This window comes from Rhipicephalus sanguineus, unplaced genomic scaffold, assembly GCF_013339695.2.
Source record: "Rhipicephalus sanguineus isolate Rsan-2018 unplaced genomic scaffold, BIME_Rsan_1.4 Seq1064, whole genome shotgun sequence".
Lineage (NCBI taxonomy): Eukaryota > Metazoa > Arthropoda > Arachnida > Ixodida > Ixodidae > Rhipicephalus > Rhipicephalus sanguineus.
This window is the reverse complement of record NW_023614259.1, coordinates 1,783-18,897: the sequence shown is the minus strand read 5'-3', so window position 1 is coordinate 18,897 and position 17,115 is coordinate 1,783. Positions and strand designations below refer to the sequence as shown.

Below are 17,115 nucleotides of genomic sequence, written 5' to 3'. Positions count from 1 at the left end.
TCTGCTCCCGAGTTCGACCTTCACTGCGCACGCCTGCACATTGAAAGCAGATGGCCGACAAACCCACGGTAGAGATCAGCATTTAATGGAAGACTGCGCATTCAAATACGCATTGAGCAGCGCGTCTTCGAGGGAACCGGGTTTTTCGCGTATGACGCCGAAATCTGCGAGTTTTTAAAGCTTCACTCAAAAGCTTTCCTGTAAAGACCGCTTCTACAGTAACATTAGTAAGACAGGAATAAGGTACTCGGGTCCTCCATATATGGCTCATCTGATCCACAGCGTGAAAACTCAGCCGACTTCGAAATAAAATGAAAAGAGCCACACATACTCAACACTTCTTGTAAATCGATTTTATTTTCACAAACACCAAGGCCGACATTTAGTGACACACACACACGTTTGCGTTCAGATAAAATGACATTCTGCGAAAAAACCAATTGCCAACAAAGTGGTTTTGTAATGATGGTACTGCAGACGCAAATGTCTTAAAGGGACGGACGAGAAGCATTGAGCGAACACATGATAAATTCACTTCGCGAAGAGTGTCAAGTCATTTAAAAAAACATGAGAACACGATAGATAAGCAGAGTTCTGGAGTAAAAATACATATTTTGAAGCAGTGGGCGTTAACTAAAAACTGTAGCGTATGTTGCGTAGCAAGAGCAAACCAACTCAAAAATACTACAAAATATTCACGGTATTCCTAATGCTGCAATCAGTGTCGCAAAATATGCCATATCATATGGCGAAGCATCTTAGCCCTATGTCAAAAAAAACATCTATGAAAAGCGTGTGCGCTTGTGTTCTGCTATGCACATGTTGTGCGCAGAAATTGAAGCTGCTCCATTTTCCTCCGTTGCGCACCAAAAACATTAAAAATCTGACGGTGCTAAACTATGGTGCTAAAATAAACAGAAAAATGAAAGGTAGTGGCGTAACGAATGCGGGAAAGTCGAATGTCCAGCACACTGATATGACTTGCGTAAATATGAAATCGTGGCGCGTTCATGTCGCTCTGAAAATGCAACAGCATCAACCAACAATAAAAAGTTTCTCCAACTTGTCAATTAAAACGCGTCGCTTGATCTGAACCGCTGCCTGTTAAAAAGCGTGCAAAGTACGAACGTATCTGGTGAGGGAGTTTCTTTTACAGCTGGTTCTGTATTTGAGTTTGCACGCGCTTAAACTTCGCTCGAGGCCAGACGTACGATGGCGCCGTTGTCAACAGATGGAGGGTTGAGGCCCCACCAAGGATAAAAATAAAAACTGTGGCCCCTCAGATGTCCACGACATCGGTCAAGCTGAGGTAGGAGCAGATGCGCGCCTGCATGACTCGGCTGATGTTGTCGAGCAAGGTCCTTTTCTTCTTTGCCTTGCGATTCCGCTGGCACGCGATCTCGGCTTTGACGATGCCAGCGAGGACGAAGTAGTTCAAAGCGAGCCTTTCGCGCGCCTCAGCGACCTTCTCGACCGCTGACTCGTAGGAAATGTTGGAATACGAGTACATCCTTATGGGCACCGACTCACAGTGCTGCAAGGCCTCGAAGGCCAGGGCATCAGTCTTGTCCATGGACCCATTGACGAATCGGATGGCTTGGTTGACGAGCATCTGCATTTTGTAGCGAACAGTCAACGACGAGAGCCCACCGAGACGGCCCGATCTCATCACGTCGCTATTTTAAAGTCACATTGCTTTACTCTCCTTGAACTGAAAGTACCGCGAAGCAGGAGCCTCACAAAGCGATTTGGATCAAAAGTTCCTAGGAGCAGCAGCCCCTTTACATAGGAGCAACAGCTTACCGACGCTCGTTGTACGTATGACTCAAGGCTCATTCACACCGAAGGCGGGGCGGCCGAAGCGGCAAAGCGGTGAGGCGGAAAGCGGCAAAACCTCCTCTCCAGGCGGCGAAAGCGGGGCGGAAAACGAGGCGGCAGGTCCGATCGCTCTCGGACCAATTTTTTGCCGCTCGCCGCTACTCGCCGCTTTGCCGCAGCCAATCAGAACGCGCTGCGGCGGTGGCGCGGCGGTGGTGCGGGTGTCTCTTTGGGAGAAGCCGTGCCACGTGATAGCGACACGTGCGCTAAAGCGCGAGAGGCCCCGCCTCCTCGGCCGCGCGGGCAGCCAAGAGAGCCATGCGGTCTGAACAGGCACGCGCGCTCGCCGCCTCGCCGCCTTGAAAAGCCCGCTTGACCGCTTTGCCGCCCCGCCTTCGGTGTGAATGTACCTTCACGTTATACATCCTTGAAGGTAGTAAAATGCATGCCTAGGCAGTATACGAAACGTTAATTTAAAAAAGAAACACACATTGATAAATACAGCATAGACCAGACAAATGCAACCTAAATCGCAGGTTGTAACCTAGGCTGGCTTTTTTTAATGAGACGGCAAAACATGTAGGTGTTCATATGTAAAGATGTTGAGCAATACGAAGAGTAATTCGCTTCTCGCTCGCTAGCCGCCCATATCTTATCGTTTGATACTTCAACAGCCGCGCACACAGCGAGGAAAACAGCGCATGTGCTCGAAACATTGGCCATATTAAAAACCCATTGAATGTCAGATGCTGGTAGAGTTGTGAGGCGCCCACTGCGTAATATTTCATAGTTTTGTCAGCACCCACCAAGCACCTACAATGCATTTGCAAGGCTGTGGGCACAGCTATACTGCTGCGCACTTTGCCGATGCTTTGGATGATGAAGAGTTATCGCTTAGTCCTACCGTGTTGGGAAAAAGCAGCCACCTCGAATGAGTAGAAAAAGATGAAGATTGATTTCGCCTTCGATACCTTTTAGCTGAATGCATAAGGGTCAGTGACCTCACTCTGTGGGTATGAATCATCGACATCCGCCGTTGAACAAGCCGGAAACTTCGCCCACCCATGCGTAATCAGTCGCGCTAGCCAAAGAAATGCTCTTCGCACTTCAAAATTTCCATAAAATAAAGAAAATTGAATGCTCACCGAGTTTTGCCTGAGAGTCTCCCTGATGGCAGGGTCGTTGGAAGGTATAGAACGCTCTGTGCTTACGTTTACGTTTAAAATGAAGCGGTTCCGACGAAGCGCTTCCTTGAGTTCCCGGCAGATATTGCGGACCTGAACCATACGGTCCACGCCGGAATCACTATGCTGAAGATTCACGGTGAGAAAAATGAAAGATCGGTTGCGCTCGACCAATCGCCCCAGCGCCTTAGCGTTTTTCTTGCCAAAGGTGATGGCATTGAAGACCATCATAAAGATGGTCCGGTTGCTTTCGAGGGCTCGAAACAGGTTGACCACGTGGACATCGGCTAAATTGACCAGGCTCACATTCAAATGCCTGCATAAGAAAAAAATACGGCGAAGGTTATTAAGAGGAACAGCCGTAATGTGTGAAGTTTTTCTTTCTGTGAAGCAGATGCATAGTGATGCACAGGTATATTAATACATGGTTATAAGGCTTCATGGTTAACATGGTTAACATTACCCTGCAGTGGTACACCTTCAGCTCTGCACCTTCTCGTTAAAGATTTACGGCCTGCTTGGCTTCACGAGGTGTTTTTCTAAACAGTTTATTTATCTAGGTATTCTTACATGATTTTATTCCGGGAAAAGCTCTCAATTCTAATCGCAATGTCACCCTTAGAAATACCGCCTTGGTGCTTGCAAAACTAAGAATTTTTCAGCGAACAGTATTCCGCTTTAATACTACATATTTCCTTGTATGCAAGTAATATAGTACTGTAAACGACCAGAAAGTATTGTCCCGCGCGTCTGGAAATTTCGTTTGTTGATGAAGCATTGTGCTCCAGAAGCATGGTATGACGCGGGCTCCCATTGGTTGCATCGGAATGCTCTACCTTTTCGGTGTCCTCACGCGCTCGTGCAAGCGGTTTCACATGAAGCGACTAAAGAAAAAATAAAACCTCGGCTCTCATTTCCTTCGCGCACCGATTCCTCGTGCGTCAGCGATGAAAATTTATGTCATCGCGATGCCGAGGTTGTCCACCAGCGTTTACGTCTGACACGCTTACACTAACTATACAAGAAAGCAACATGATGCTTCAATGATCACATTTGAAAATGTATATGTAGTAAGTAGAAATTGTTGTGATCTTTAAAACAGCTGAATTTACCGGTGTGAAACAAAGAGACCGAAGATAGCCGAATGGGTCCGAGACAGAGTTGCCAGTTGCCAAATGCTACTGATTTAACAAGCAAATAATCACCACAAAAAGAAATCCAAGAAAAGCTGTGCGACTTTCGCGAAGAAGCCAAAAAGAAGCGGAAATTTGTGAATTTTCTATTCTTAAAAATATTTTAATTATCACAAAAAATGTCCCCCAAATACGAAGGGGAGTTGAAGAAATCACTAATTATTTTCTACAGCAAAAATATGCGCAACTATGAACGAAAGTACATATTTACTTTTTAACATTCTCTCCAGGGCAGCCTCCATTCGGTTGAATGCACGTTTACCAGTGCATGATTAAGGTTACTCGTTGATTCCTATGACGTATGTTTGACTTCAACACTCAAATATTCAAAGTCATCGACAAACGCGCTATTAGTGAACGTGATTATCACTAAAATAACTATATTTGCTGGAAAAATAAAAATAAGCCCAAAAACTCGACAAGCGCCTGGGAAGTTCTACAAGCGACTCGGCAAAAAAAAAGAAGCCCTAATCCGCTTAATATAAGGGGAGCTGGAAACTCTGGTCGGGGAGCACACGAGTGTGGCAGATATTTGTGTTGACATCAAGCGAAAGAGATAGACCTAGGCCAGCCGCGTTACGCGCTGGACAAAAAACCGGTGGTCAGAACCCCGGATTGATTATCAAGAGATAAAACGCAGTCGCGGGTGGCAGCGAGTTAGAGAAAGTGCCGAATTATAAATTTTCGCACAAATACTATAGAATCGGTTCGCACAAAATAACAAATTGGAGATCAGTTAGGCAGGCCTTCGTCTTTCACTGTGCACACAGGCTGATAACGGTGGTGATGACTTCGCGATTCCTTACTTTCTGTGTGCGGATGCGCCTGATCAACGCATCGTAATGTAGACACCCGCAGACAACGCCTGCGCTTCCACGGTGCTTGTCTGATGTTCCGTGATGTGACATTGCGACCAACATGGTGTCATCTAGTTGCGGATAAAGATGCATGGGCTAAAGAGACAAAACAAACACTATTTTTTTCGTGGGTCTAAAAAACGACGAAAAGCTAATTTTCCGAATATGCGTGACAAATGTGCCGTGAAAAGTTTTTAAACGAGCGAACGTAGGACGTCTACCACTTTAAGTTCAAACGTACAGGTGACTTTTTTTTTTCAGAATCTGAAACGTTTTTGTTGGTGATAGTTTATTCATTTTCATCATTTGATGAAAATGAAGAGGAGTAGCCGGTGCCGCACAGACACCAACCTTTCTTAAATAAGTTGATAAAAAAAACGCATCTTCAACACTTGCCACATTTCCTATTGTAGTAAACAGCATCTTGCGGTTACTTTCGAGAGCATGAAATCAATCGCCGTATGTTTTATTTGTACATTAAAAAACGACACGAAAGAAATTCTACGCAATGCTGTCATTTGTAAAGTAATAAAAAAACTACCTTTGAACTCTACGATGGAGGCTTCCTTAGCCTTTGAGTCAGACACATTGGCGAGTGCTGCAATCGTAATTGTGTGTCGCAGGTTTCACAGAAACACAATTGGCAAGCCCCGCTTTCTAGCGTAAACTCCTGGAACAAGCTCAATATTGTCGCGCGTGTGTGACTGATGCGATAGTGGACTAAGGACTCCACCCACAGTAAGACACTGGGGTTCGTATTTTAATGAATGCTTTCCGTCACTCACTGACATAAGTACACGCTTATTTTAAAGAATAATGATCCTCTTTTGTGCATTTCTTTGCGACTATGGTTATATGCGATCCCTCGTAGGTCTTAAGTTTAATCATTACGTATTTTAGATAACTAGAAATGCACCTGGGTGCTGCGTTTCTAGTGAATGCTCAGTCTAGACGATCGTCGCAATAAATGACCTGACGTTGTGTCATATGAAACTGGTAGTACGATCACCGTGCTTTTGATAATACGTCATGCGTGAACATGATTCCCAAATATACATTCGTCGATGACGTACATACGTTTTCGTCGTTACCACGTTCATTTTCATAATGTTAACTGAGCACTCAATAATATATTGTGGTGACCTGTTCCCTTTGCCTAACCGAATGAAGCAGCTTGAATTTATAACGAAGAGCATACAAGCAAACGACGATGCCCTATGCCCTGAATTAGAATCGATCAGTAGAGCACACCGGCATCCTGAAGAGTGATTACCTACATAATTTCCTTATAATTTTCTTTTAATAGGTGCGTTCAATTCATGCGTTCATTGAAGCAGACGCATTATTTTCTCTATGTTCAGACTGTATTACGTTCTGTTGGTTTCAGTAACTTTTTCATACCATTGAGTGCCAAACTTTCAACTTTTTTAATCAACGTCATGAAACTGATTTTCTCTTAGATTATTCAAAATCACTTACGTCCGTGCCATGGTTACCCAATCGGTATTTCACTCCTATAAAAAGTTATGTTGATGCTGCAGTGTATGCTGTTTCATATAACAAACACTAAATATGAATCTTCTCAAAATAAACATTATATTAATAATAATTGGGGGGTTTATTGTCCGAAAACCATGGTATATTTATGAGAGCCGTCGTTGTGGAGGGCTCCGGAAATTTCGACCACCTAGGGTTCTTTACCGTGCACCTAAATCTAAGCACACGAGCCTCAAGCATTTCGGCCTCCATCGAAAATGCGGCCGACGCGGCCGGGATTCAATCCCGCGACCTGCGCGTCTGCAGTCGAGCGCCATAATCACTAGACTACCGCGGCGGCAAAATAACCATTAAATCATGCAAAACTTAGAAGAAATTTTCGTATTACTTCACATTAAATTAGCCTTAATTGAGTTCTAGTGATATAGCATTTAAACGATTATTCATAGCTGTGCCTACTCAGGTGTAGGGCAAATTATATTTCATTGATTTTTGCTCTATAATTGTGTCCACTATACGCGGAAGAAACCGTGAGCACTTTGTGCAACTGATTTTTTCTTTCGGCAAGTACCACCGTTCGAGCTACTTGCAGTGTTGAGAGTATGCGTGCCCTCAGCTCGGCGCGTGAGAAATGAACGATACTTTCTTAAGAGACTTGGTGCTTGCGAGGGAGTCAGCCAGTCTCTGAAGCACGGCGGGCTCCGCCTTCGTACAGCATTCAATCGAGGCCACATCGAGGTTGCGATTGCTGGCAATGGCGCGCAGTGCCCCTGCCGCCTCCTCTTCTCCGTACCCGTCCAGGTTTATGCAAACTGAGGGCGTACGACCTGTGAGGGTGCTCTTCGGAAAATCCGAAGCCCTAGGATAGACCCATTGAAACCACAGGCGGGGGAAAGCGTTGATCTGGCGGATCATTTCGAACAGCGAAGACACATCTTCCTCCGAGTGCTCGGCAGTCATGTTGACCACCAGCCCCTTTAGCGTCTTGTTAACCTGCAAAAGCGTTGACGCGAGAAAACTCGCAGCATATCTATATCATACAACTTGGCAGCATACGTAGTGAACCCTTACGGGGGGCTGATACCGTGTCAATAACTGACGCCCTAGGAAAAACGTAACTAACCTAAGAAAAAGGTATTTTCAAGAATCGAAACGTCCTTACAGCGGGGTTGGCAATCGTTTAAACAACCTTATCACCGAGGAACAAGAAACCGTAAAGGCGACACGTCACGAACTATCCACTTACATCGACAAAAAATGCGCACATGTGCCCTCTACATTGTCAAACAATGAGCCCACTGAACACTCACACGCATTGCCATTTGCCGACTATCTGGTGTATATAGCCATAGTACCCTGAGCTGCCCTTCATTAGCGGTGGGGAGGATTCCTGTCCTGTATAAATGGACAATAAATATTCACAGGATGCACATATATTTATCGTGTATCAAATATCCATATTTGAATATGGATCCAAATACCCCAACTGACACCTAGCCCTAAAACAGACAGATCCGGTAATCTAAACCCACCTGATATTTCACCCATTTTCATTAGCTAGTTGCAATTACTAGCGGCCACTCTTTCTTACGAGTCTCAGGTGCTTCGATAGCCCATGACACTCAGCTTCGACAGGGTGTTTTAGGTACAATATTAACCCGTTGTGCAAACCAAAATGTTATTTGGGGAAGAAAAACAACCTGACACCCTCATCTTTGGAATTTCTGGTTAATCAAATGCGTGTTTTGCTTGCTTGAAGTTGCTTCACAGATGCCAAGTGATTTACAAAGCAAATATTCGGGACGGTTATGACGTCATAGGGATTGCCGTCTATACGTGTCCTTTGCTTACTAGTTCCTTTACCTTGTCATTCTGGCCCGTAGCAACGAATACGCGTAGTCGTGTATTAAAGAAGCCATGATTTCATTGCGAGACGCGCCGCCGTAGAAGGCCCCTAAATCATTTGGACCATATGGAGTGCCCTTAGCTGCACCCAAATAAAGCACGCAGGCGTTTATGGATTTTTCTGCGACGGTAGCGACCGGTAATGAAATCCCACAAGAAACGACTGCTAATGCCGCTGTCATTGATGCAGCACTTAACATTCCCTGCAGTGACAGCCATCTGCGTTGTGTTTTATTACGACAATAAATCACGTCATTACTGACACTCCCATGATGCGGATATGCGGTGAAATTCACTTGGAGACACGTTTCACCTTTCTGTACAAAATGAAACTGAATATTTCCACAATATCTACCTGCCTTTTTGATACTTTCTATTACCGGTAGTTTTAGTATAATCTCTGGGTAACTTCCTTAGTGGTACAAAAATCATCGGCTCTGCTCTCCTCCTTGAGGTCCTTTAAGATGCACTTATTACCAAGCTCCAGGTCGTCAAACCGCAACCAGTGATTTGTCATTGTCTCCAAAAGAACACAAAAATATGAACAGTCATGGTAGTGGAGGTGTTCTTCAATGTGACAACACTTAACGACACCAGTTTCGAGATACGAACACGGCAGAAGTTCAGTAGGACATGGAGGCTCGAAGATAATATGCTTGCTTGACCAGCCTGTATCGCTGGAACCAACGTTTCGATAAGTGGTCTTGTTTTGGACAAGAGCACTTGTCAAAATCAAGACATCTTTGACCAGAGCACTTACTGCAGTATGTTTCAGCGACACCCTTTAAAAGCATTAGTTTCGAGATACCCATTCCCAACGTGCGAGTGCGACGAGATTCATCTCCATCCTAGCTACTCTTCGTGCTTCTGTAAACAATCATGAGAGACTAAAATTGCCAGCCGACCACATGTAGCGCAAAGCTACAAGTAAATTCGCACTGATTTCTCAAAAAGGAATTATTTTAGTAACCAATAAGCCTGTCCTTTGGCGAGGTAGTAAACCGGAAATAATGGTCGCTTTACCGATTAAGCTTACTGGCAGACAAGCAGTTGACAGTCCACCTCGGAGGTGCTAGTGTTACGGTGCTCGGCTGCCGACCTGAAAGTCTGCGTTTGATTGCGACGATCGAATTTTGATGGAAGCGAAATACTAGAGGCTCGTGCACTGTACAATGTCAGTACACGTTAAAAAGCACCAAATTATTGAAATTTCCGGAAACCTCCACTGCGGCGTGCCTCATAATCATATCGTTCTTTGGCACGTAATTCCCCTGGCGTTATATTATACCAGTCAAAAGCGCGAGGAGAAATCGGCCGACAGCTCAAAGCACATGTATACGGAGCGAATTAAATAAGAACAACTGAATTCCAAGCAAGTGAAACAGTAAGAGCAGTTGCAGTACAAGTAGCCGCAGAATTTCATTAATTAGGACTACTTTAACACCTTTTTTTACTCCTGCGGTTCATATGTCGCATCTGGTGTCACCCCGTGAAACTGTGCCTAGTTGTGTTGCTTTTCAACGAAATCCCTACTATTTCAAAACTGCACCACATGTATCTCGACTGGACAAATTTTATTTAGGTCCTGCAGGGCGCGTTTAGCGCGTAGCGGGAAAGCAACGATTGAAAACCATTATTCGCCATACGTTGTTAAGAGGTGGGCTGTCTGCACCTGTGTATAGTCACTTTTTCAACAGTATTCCTTTCTACTTGCTCACTGTCCCATCGTAAATTGCCGTGTCGGCTGGGTACTCTTCCTAGACACTGGAGCCGAGTAAGGGAAACCGAGGAAGACTGCAATCTCCGGATCGTCTCGTGATTCTCGTCCCGCAATCTCGGCTGCCCCAACGTTTATACAGTCGCTATATGAAGGTTCCCTGCTCAAGTACTCTCCGCCCCATGGTAGTTATGCTGACTGATCGAATCATCATTTCCAGCTTTTCAGCAAGCCTTTCAGTGGTTTTACTCACTCAGGAGATTTTCTCTCTTCTATAAAAACCACACCATATCTAACAGCGCAACAAACACTGAACGCAATGAAAGACACACACACAAATGTGTGTGTGTCTTTCGGAGTCTCCCGTCTTTTCTGCGCTCGTAAAATTTTTTCTAAAGGGGTGGAGAAACCAAATTTTGAAGCTATAAAAGAATTCACCAGATCCCACGTGTTGTGTAAATCGGTTTCATGCGAAGCAGTCAGCTATTACTTTTATGCTGTATTTTATGGCTTTAAGCCAAGCGTTACGAGGTAGATCGACGTCTGCGCGAGCACCACAGCTCCTTAAAATGTGCTCCGTCGTCAAATTTGGCCTTACATTGCCGTCAGTGTGGTTGCGATCCGCAGTTTGAACTAACCTCCGTTTTATTCCGTCACAAGCTACAATTAACTCGTGAGATAACTGAGGCTTGCATCATCCAGAGGCAAGGCACCTCGTGCGTAAGCCAGCCGTCTGTACACCTACACGATAAGGAACTATCATTCCTTAGTTTAGCGTCCTAATATCGCGTCAGTACCTGATGTCGCGAGTGGAATCGAAAAGAGTGTATGAAATTTTGTTTTTCTAAATGAGTGAATCATTTGTTGTTTTTTGGGGTGTGTTCGCCGTCCGACGCATGTGGTATTCTGCGCAGTAGTACGAATGGTTTTTTTCTTGTTAGTCTAAAGAGTTGTCGTATCATGAGCTGATAGTTGAGATCAGTGGTGTATATATTCTTGCGTGTTCCAAAATAAACGTGGTTTGAAGTTAGCGCTTGTGCTCTCTATGTCTCTATCTTTTGTTCCGTGTTTTTGCGCTGCCCAGTCGAAGTAATGCAACTTTACCAACCTGCCCAACTTGCCGCACTTATACGCCTACATAGGCTGCTTTTCCAAACCAGTTTATAGACCTGGCGTGGCTCTGTGGTAGAATACCTGATTGCCACGCAGAATTCTTGGGTTCGATTCCTGCTGGGGTCCTAATTATTTTTCTTTCCATTCATCGGGTCAACGCTGCCGATGTCGGTTTTTTTTTAACGCTCTCGCATTGAAATTACCAATGTCTGTTCTCGTCGTTCCTGGGTAGATATAAACTGTCAATCACTTGTGGCGCATCGTACACCGCGGTCCGTTGTAAACGGATATGTGCCACACGTGTCTGGAGGAAAGGCTTTCACGTTATTCATGTCATGACCCTACAGTCATATTCGTCAAGTGCTCTTACCCTCCCGTGCCAATTTCGGTCTACACCAAGTTAAGGAGGCGATCATGAGAGCACCAAGACGTAAGCGGCTAGGTGAATAGATAAAAACCTGCTGTGTGCTTCCTCTGCATGCAAGGATAACGCTGGACACAGCACACGTTTAAAATAGTGTTTATTCGTTTACAAAGTGTGCCTAAATGCTCACTATCGCGATCGAGACCCCTCGCTAGCGCAACTGACACTGACGACAGCGTGTAGAAAACATAATGAACGTTTTAGTGACGTCAGACAACATTATATTGTGTGCAATGAGATAATGATATATAGGTTTTAATGGTCCAAGGGCCACGCATGGGCAAAGAGCGCCAAGTCGATAATGGTGAGTGGCAACAAACTAGAAGAAAAAATTCAGGGATGCAGTTGTCATATGGCTGTAGATCGGCATAGAATGAGTCGCTGTCAAAGCGTAAAGACAAAGGTAATAAAATATGGCGATGACTAGTGATGTACGACACAGGACCTAAGTGCACAAATAATGACTGTATTACTGAGAACGCGTAATTTTTGTAAAATATAAACAGCAGCACTACTGCCTTAGCAGAGCCGTTTTTTATAAAAGGACTGAAGGCGTGTGCTACACGAATCATGAAAGTAGCACACCCTCTTTAGAGAGAGTGTGCTACGAATTTCTTGGCCTCATAACATTCAATGCAACGCTTTTATATTGTTTAATACGGCCTTACTGTCGAATAAAGGCTTCGCACCAAGAAATAAAGGGACATACTCTCGGTAGATTAAAGCGAAGTGGTGGTTGCGTTCTGCTTCAGCTTTCCGGCACTATCAAAGCGTTGACGACGGTCAGTCTGTCGCCACATCTCCCACAGATGGGAGCCTCTTTACCAGTTAGGAGATATGAAGTGTACCATGCGTGTGTCATATTCTGAGGCGACAAAAGTCACAACATTCTTTGATATATTTGTTGTTGGGTACCAGTCTTCCCACTGTGGCTTAATTTGGTGTAATTTCTTTGAGGGTTCCTCATTCCACAATTGCTGCCAATAGCCCTTAAGGGTTTTTCGCAGAGTTGGTTTCCGGTCAGGGGCAGGAACAGCTAGTGAGGGCGTACTTGGTTTGCTGGTCATTGATGTCACCATTTCGTCGATGAGGACCTTGTCTTTGATGCCTCTGTGCCCAGGACCCTAGCATATTACAGCCCGCTGATTGTTGGCATAGAAGGCACGTCATTGAATAGAGTTCCTAATTATAGGGTTTTTGCCTTTCGGAGCGAGCATAAGAGACCTTACCACACTTAACGAATCTAAAAATAACTGCCTTAGGCACCTTTGAATTCTCAATATGTTTTACCGCTGATAGAAGTGCATATGCTTCAGCTGAAAAGATGCTTGTTTCTGATGCGAGAGCACCAAATTCAGAGACAGGCGGACCAATGGCCGCATATGACACACCAAGATTTGATTTTGATGCGTCTGTGTTGAATTCAGGGTTTGAGTATGTCGCTAGCAGTTTTAAAATGTACATTTGAATATGGATGTCGGCGCATGCTTTGTGACTTCAGTAAAGGGCGTGTCACATTCTACCACCTGCCACTGCCACGGTGGAAGGAGTTTCACTGAGACCATTAGGCTGTGCTGCAGGAGTCGAACACCAACTTACTCGACGAGTTTCCTCAGACGTACTGAAAAAGGTTCTGTCACAAATGGTCTATTGGAAGAGCGTTGTGCTAGAATGGTCAGGGGTGTTTGTGGTTAGAATGGACTTTGAGGAAGTATTTGAAGCTTGTGAATGTTCTTTAGAGATGTAGCGACTATTGGTCGGGTTCTGCATATAAGCGTTGTACAGGACTTGTTCTGAAGGCGTCCGTAGACAGGCGGATACCTGAATGGCGAACAGGATTCAACATTTTGAGTGCACTGGGCCTGGCGCACTGATAGTCCTCAGAGCCGTGATACAATCGCGAACGAACGAGGCTCTAGTAAAAGGTGATTAGACAGCTCCTGTCACAGCCCCATGTCGTCCTAGAGAGCACTTTCAGTGGGTTCATTGTTTCAAGCACTTTTGGTTGACATTTTAGGTGCGGAATAAAACTCAGCTTTGAATATAAAAATACGCTTAAAAGCTTCTGGTCACTTTGTACCGGAAGTCGTTCTTTGATAAATTCTATATTTGGCTCCGCGACCAGGCCTCTTCCTTGAGAAGAGCACACCATGTGCTCTTTGTGGGGTTTATATTAAACCCATTTTGTTCTGCCCATTTAGGTACCTTGTTGATACCGACTTGAACCTGTCGTTCGCAGATTGCGAGGTTACCAGACTTAAACCTATTTGTGCATCAGCTACATAAAGAGAGTAGAGCATTGCTTTCAGTATGGCAGAGTCCGTGTGTACTTCTTCAAGTGTTTCGTCCTGTATTCCGCGCTGCACAATTTCATACTCCTTGAGCGACTCCAATTTCCTGGTTGAAAGGTCTACAAAGAGCATTGCCTACCTTTACTCGGATAGTTAGGTTATTCAGGTACCTCTCGAAGACTTAACCAGGTTTTCCGGGTACCCATTGAAGAAAGCTCCTGTAGAATTCCGAATCGCCAGGTCCTGTCACACGTTTTTTCCAAGATCTAAGAATACTGACAAAAGGAACTGTTTGTGAACGAATGCATCTCGTATGTGTGACTCGATGCGTACAATGTGTTCTACTGTTGACCTCTCGTGCCTGAATATACAATGGAATGGGCCTAGTATTTTTTTTAGTTTTCAAGGCATGGAGTAAGCGACACTTTATCATTTTTTCAAACAGCTTACACAAGCAACTCGTTAAGGCTATTGGCCTGTAGCTACTAGCAATTGTTGGGTATTTTCCTTTCCCAACGACAGGTATTATGATGGCTTCCCTCCGTGAAGAAGGAATCTACCCTGCTGCTCATATCCTGTTGTAAAGATGAAGTGCGATTTGTGTTTGAGGGTGTGGATATTTAATCGTTTCATACAGGACGCGATCAGGACCGGCAGATGATCTGTTGCACGAGTTCAGTGCTGCGCGCAGTTCAGTTATATTAAAAGGAATGTTGTACCCCTCATCGTACGTGCATTTCCTGTCGAATGGCTCTCCCTCGATTAGTGTTTTATGCTTTATAAAGCATCTGAGCAGTGTACAGAGCTAGATACCCGCTCGAAATGAGCCCCTAGAGAATTCGCCTAATCTTCTAGGCTGTTGTCGTCGTCATTTACTAATGGCACCGAGAGTGAACATCTTCCTTTTATTTTCCTCAGCCTGTCCCATGCTTTCCTTACGTCTTTGTACGAGTTATTTCTGTTAGGTATTTTTGCCAGCTTTCCTTCTTTGCTTGCCTGCGTGTTCTCCTTCCCTGAGATTTTATTTGCTTAAAGTTTACCATATTTTGAGCAGTTGGCGAATCGCGAAGCTGTTCCCATGCTTTGTTTTGGTTTATGCATGCCCTTCTGCATTCCTCGTTCCACCAAAGGATGCGCCGCTTACGAGGACATCCAGTTGTCTGCGGTATATATTTTGCCGCAGCATCGATAAGAAAAGCAGTAAAGTATGCCACTGCCACATTTATATTAGGAGCAATAATGTCCTCCCGTGCTAGAAGTCAACATTCCAGGAATTTATGCCAGTCTACTGCAGCGATCTTCCATCGGGGTTTATCGGGTAGGCACTCAACCTGTTTCTGTACGTTCAAGATTACTGGAAAATGATCGCTCCCATAGGGATTCATCACTATATTTACCCTTTGTGCGATAGCGGGACATACGTCCCACCTTTCCGTCTGCAGAAAAAGATTTCTCCCACATCACGTTACAGTTACCGCAACGCTATGTCACTCATATCTTACCTAAGCCTTCGTATTCTCGAGGAAAATTCTTTTACCACGCTTTCGAAGGGTGGAAGGAGTGTTACAATGACGCGCTAGCAATTTTTCGTGACAGCTTCTGAATGTTAATCTTCTTCAGACAGAACGTACCCACGGGCCGCTCTATGCGGGTATGCGTCACAGGTGATTCACAGGTTATATCGGACGCGTTATTCGAATGTCGCAGGTTCGATCTCTGCCGGCGGCAAGTTACCTTTCCGTTTATATCCTATAATTACAAATAATATCCCCTTGACTTACTTGGCATTATTGTCTTTTAGTTGTCAATAATATTGTGTCTAACAAAGAAAAAACAAGCCCTTAAAAAAGTAATATTTCCTTCAGGAACAGCGAGAACGACAGACATTGGTAGTTTACGTGGCGAGAGCATTAGGCAAAACGACGTCTGCATCGCTTGCCCGGCGAACGCAAATAAAAAAAAGTTAGGATACCAGCAGGAGTCGAACCCGAGCATTGTGCGTGGCATCAAGTATTCCACCACAGAACCACGCCACTGCGCGTAACTGCTTTGGAAAAAAGACTATGTGCAGGCGTAATGTCGGTGAAACTTCAGTTGTGGCTGCAGCTGTGTCTACCACATTTTAAACACGTTAAATATGTACTCCTATGATGCAGGCGTCATGTCGGTTTGACGCCACTTGTGGTTCCAGTCTTGTCTCCGCTTTTATAGCAGCCAATAAAACCTTGATTCCTATGATTCCTATATTCCTATGATTCGGCAAACTATATTCAAGCGTTGCTCGAGCCCGGAGGAATACGTGCGCTAACGAAAGTGCGTATGACATTCAGATCATCGCACCGTAAAGTGCAATTTGTTTCGATGAATACTAGCCTCAGTGCTCCAACGTGAGTGCTGACGTGACGTCAGACCATAAGCTACCTTTTAAACGCTAGTGTAGTAGGCGGGCCGGGTAAGCGGACCATATGCACAAACTACTCCACTTACAAAAAAAAAACGTCTATCCACCTCGTAACGCTTGACTCAAGGCCAAAGAAAAAGATGCAGCATAGACAGGTACACACTCACTGCTTCGCATTAAACCGATTTCCACGAGGCGTGGGATCTGCCTAATGCTATAAACAAGGTGCAACTCACCTGTAGGACTTCTACAAAGTTCCTTAGCGAGTAGATTGAGAACGTGTTTTTTTCCACGTTGAGTTCACGCAGCTGGCTGTAGTGGAGCAGTCTTCTCGCGGCACGCAACGCGAACGTTCCGCCAAGGCCGCATTCAGCCAGTGTGAGCTCAACCAGGACACCTACGTCGACAGGACGTGAATAACGATGAGAAACACCTCTTGCACCACCAAGCCCACACGCTGAAAGCAATCGATGCATTTTTGGTCACAGTAATCATTCGTAGCAAGCCTCAACTCGGAAGCTCACCCCGTAACCCGCAAATATATTTATTTTATGGACCACTAAGGAAAGATATTCGGAGAGCGCTAGCACCGTGCAGTTGAAAATGACGAACGAACTTGCCATGAGGACAGCAGAAATTGCTGTTACAAGATTTCTCTGTTGTTGCTCCAAATTCCCGATCTGCAGCAGACATTTTCTGTTGTGATAACAGAAGG

At 44.8% G+C, this 17,115-nt stretch overlaps 2 protein-coding genes across 2 annotated transcripts; both read right to left on the bottom strand.

Annotated features, from left to right (window-relative positions):
* Positions 1–846: 846 nt before the first annotated feature.
* Positions 847–6,542, bottom strand: LOC125756499 (uncharacterized). The gene is made up of 3 exons (XM_049411348.1): positions 6,532–6,542; positions 2,964–3,318; positions 847–1,612 (listed from the first exon to the last, which is right to left on the bottom strand). The coding sequence occupies exons 1-3, from the start codon at positions 6,540–6,542 to the stop codon at positions 1,280–1,282; spliced, it is 699 nt and encodes a 232-aa protein (XP_049267305.1). The 3' UTR covers positions 847–1,279.
* A 563-nt stretch (positions 6,543–7,105) lies between these two features.
* LOC119376008 (uncharacterized) lies at positions 7,106–16,797 on the bottom strand (the record flags this gene model as incomplete). The annotated part of the gene is made up of 2 exons (XM_037646005.2): positions 7,106–7,542; positions 16,637–16,797. Coding segments are annotated over 2 exons (542 nt in total), but the record flags the coding sequence as incomplete, so codon positions are not given.
* Between the last annotated feature and the right edge of the window lie 318 nt (positions 16,798–17,115).

Excerpts from the sequence above, each read along its gene's own strand:
- LOC125756499 (XM_049411348.1), bottom strand. Across the intron at positions 1,613-2,963 it reads AGACTCTCAGGCAAAACTCG|ATGCTCGTCAACCAAGCCAT; the intron begins GTGAGCATTCAA and ends TACAAAATGCAG.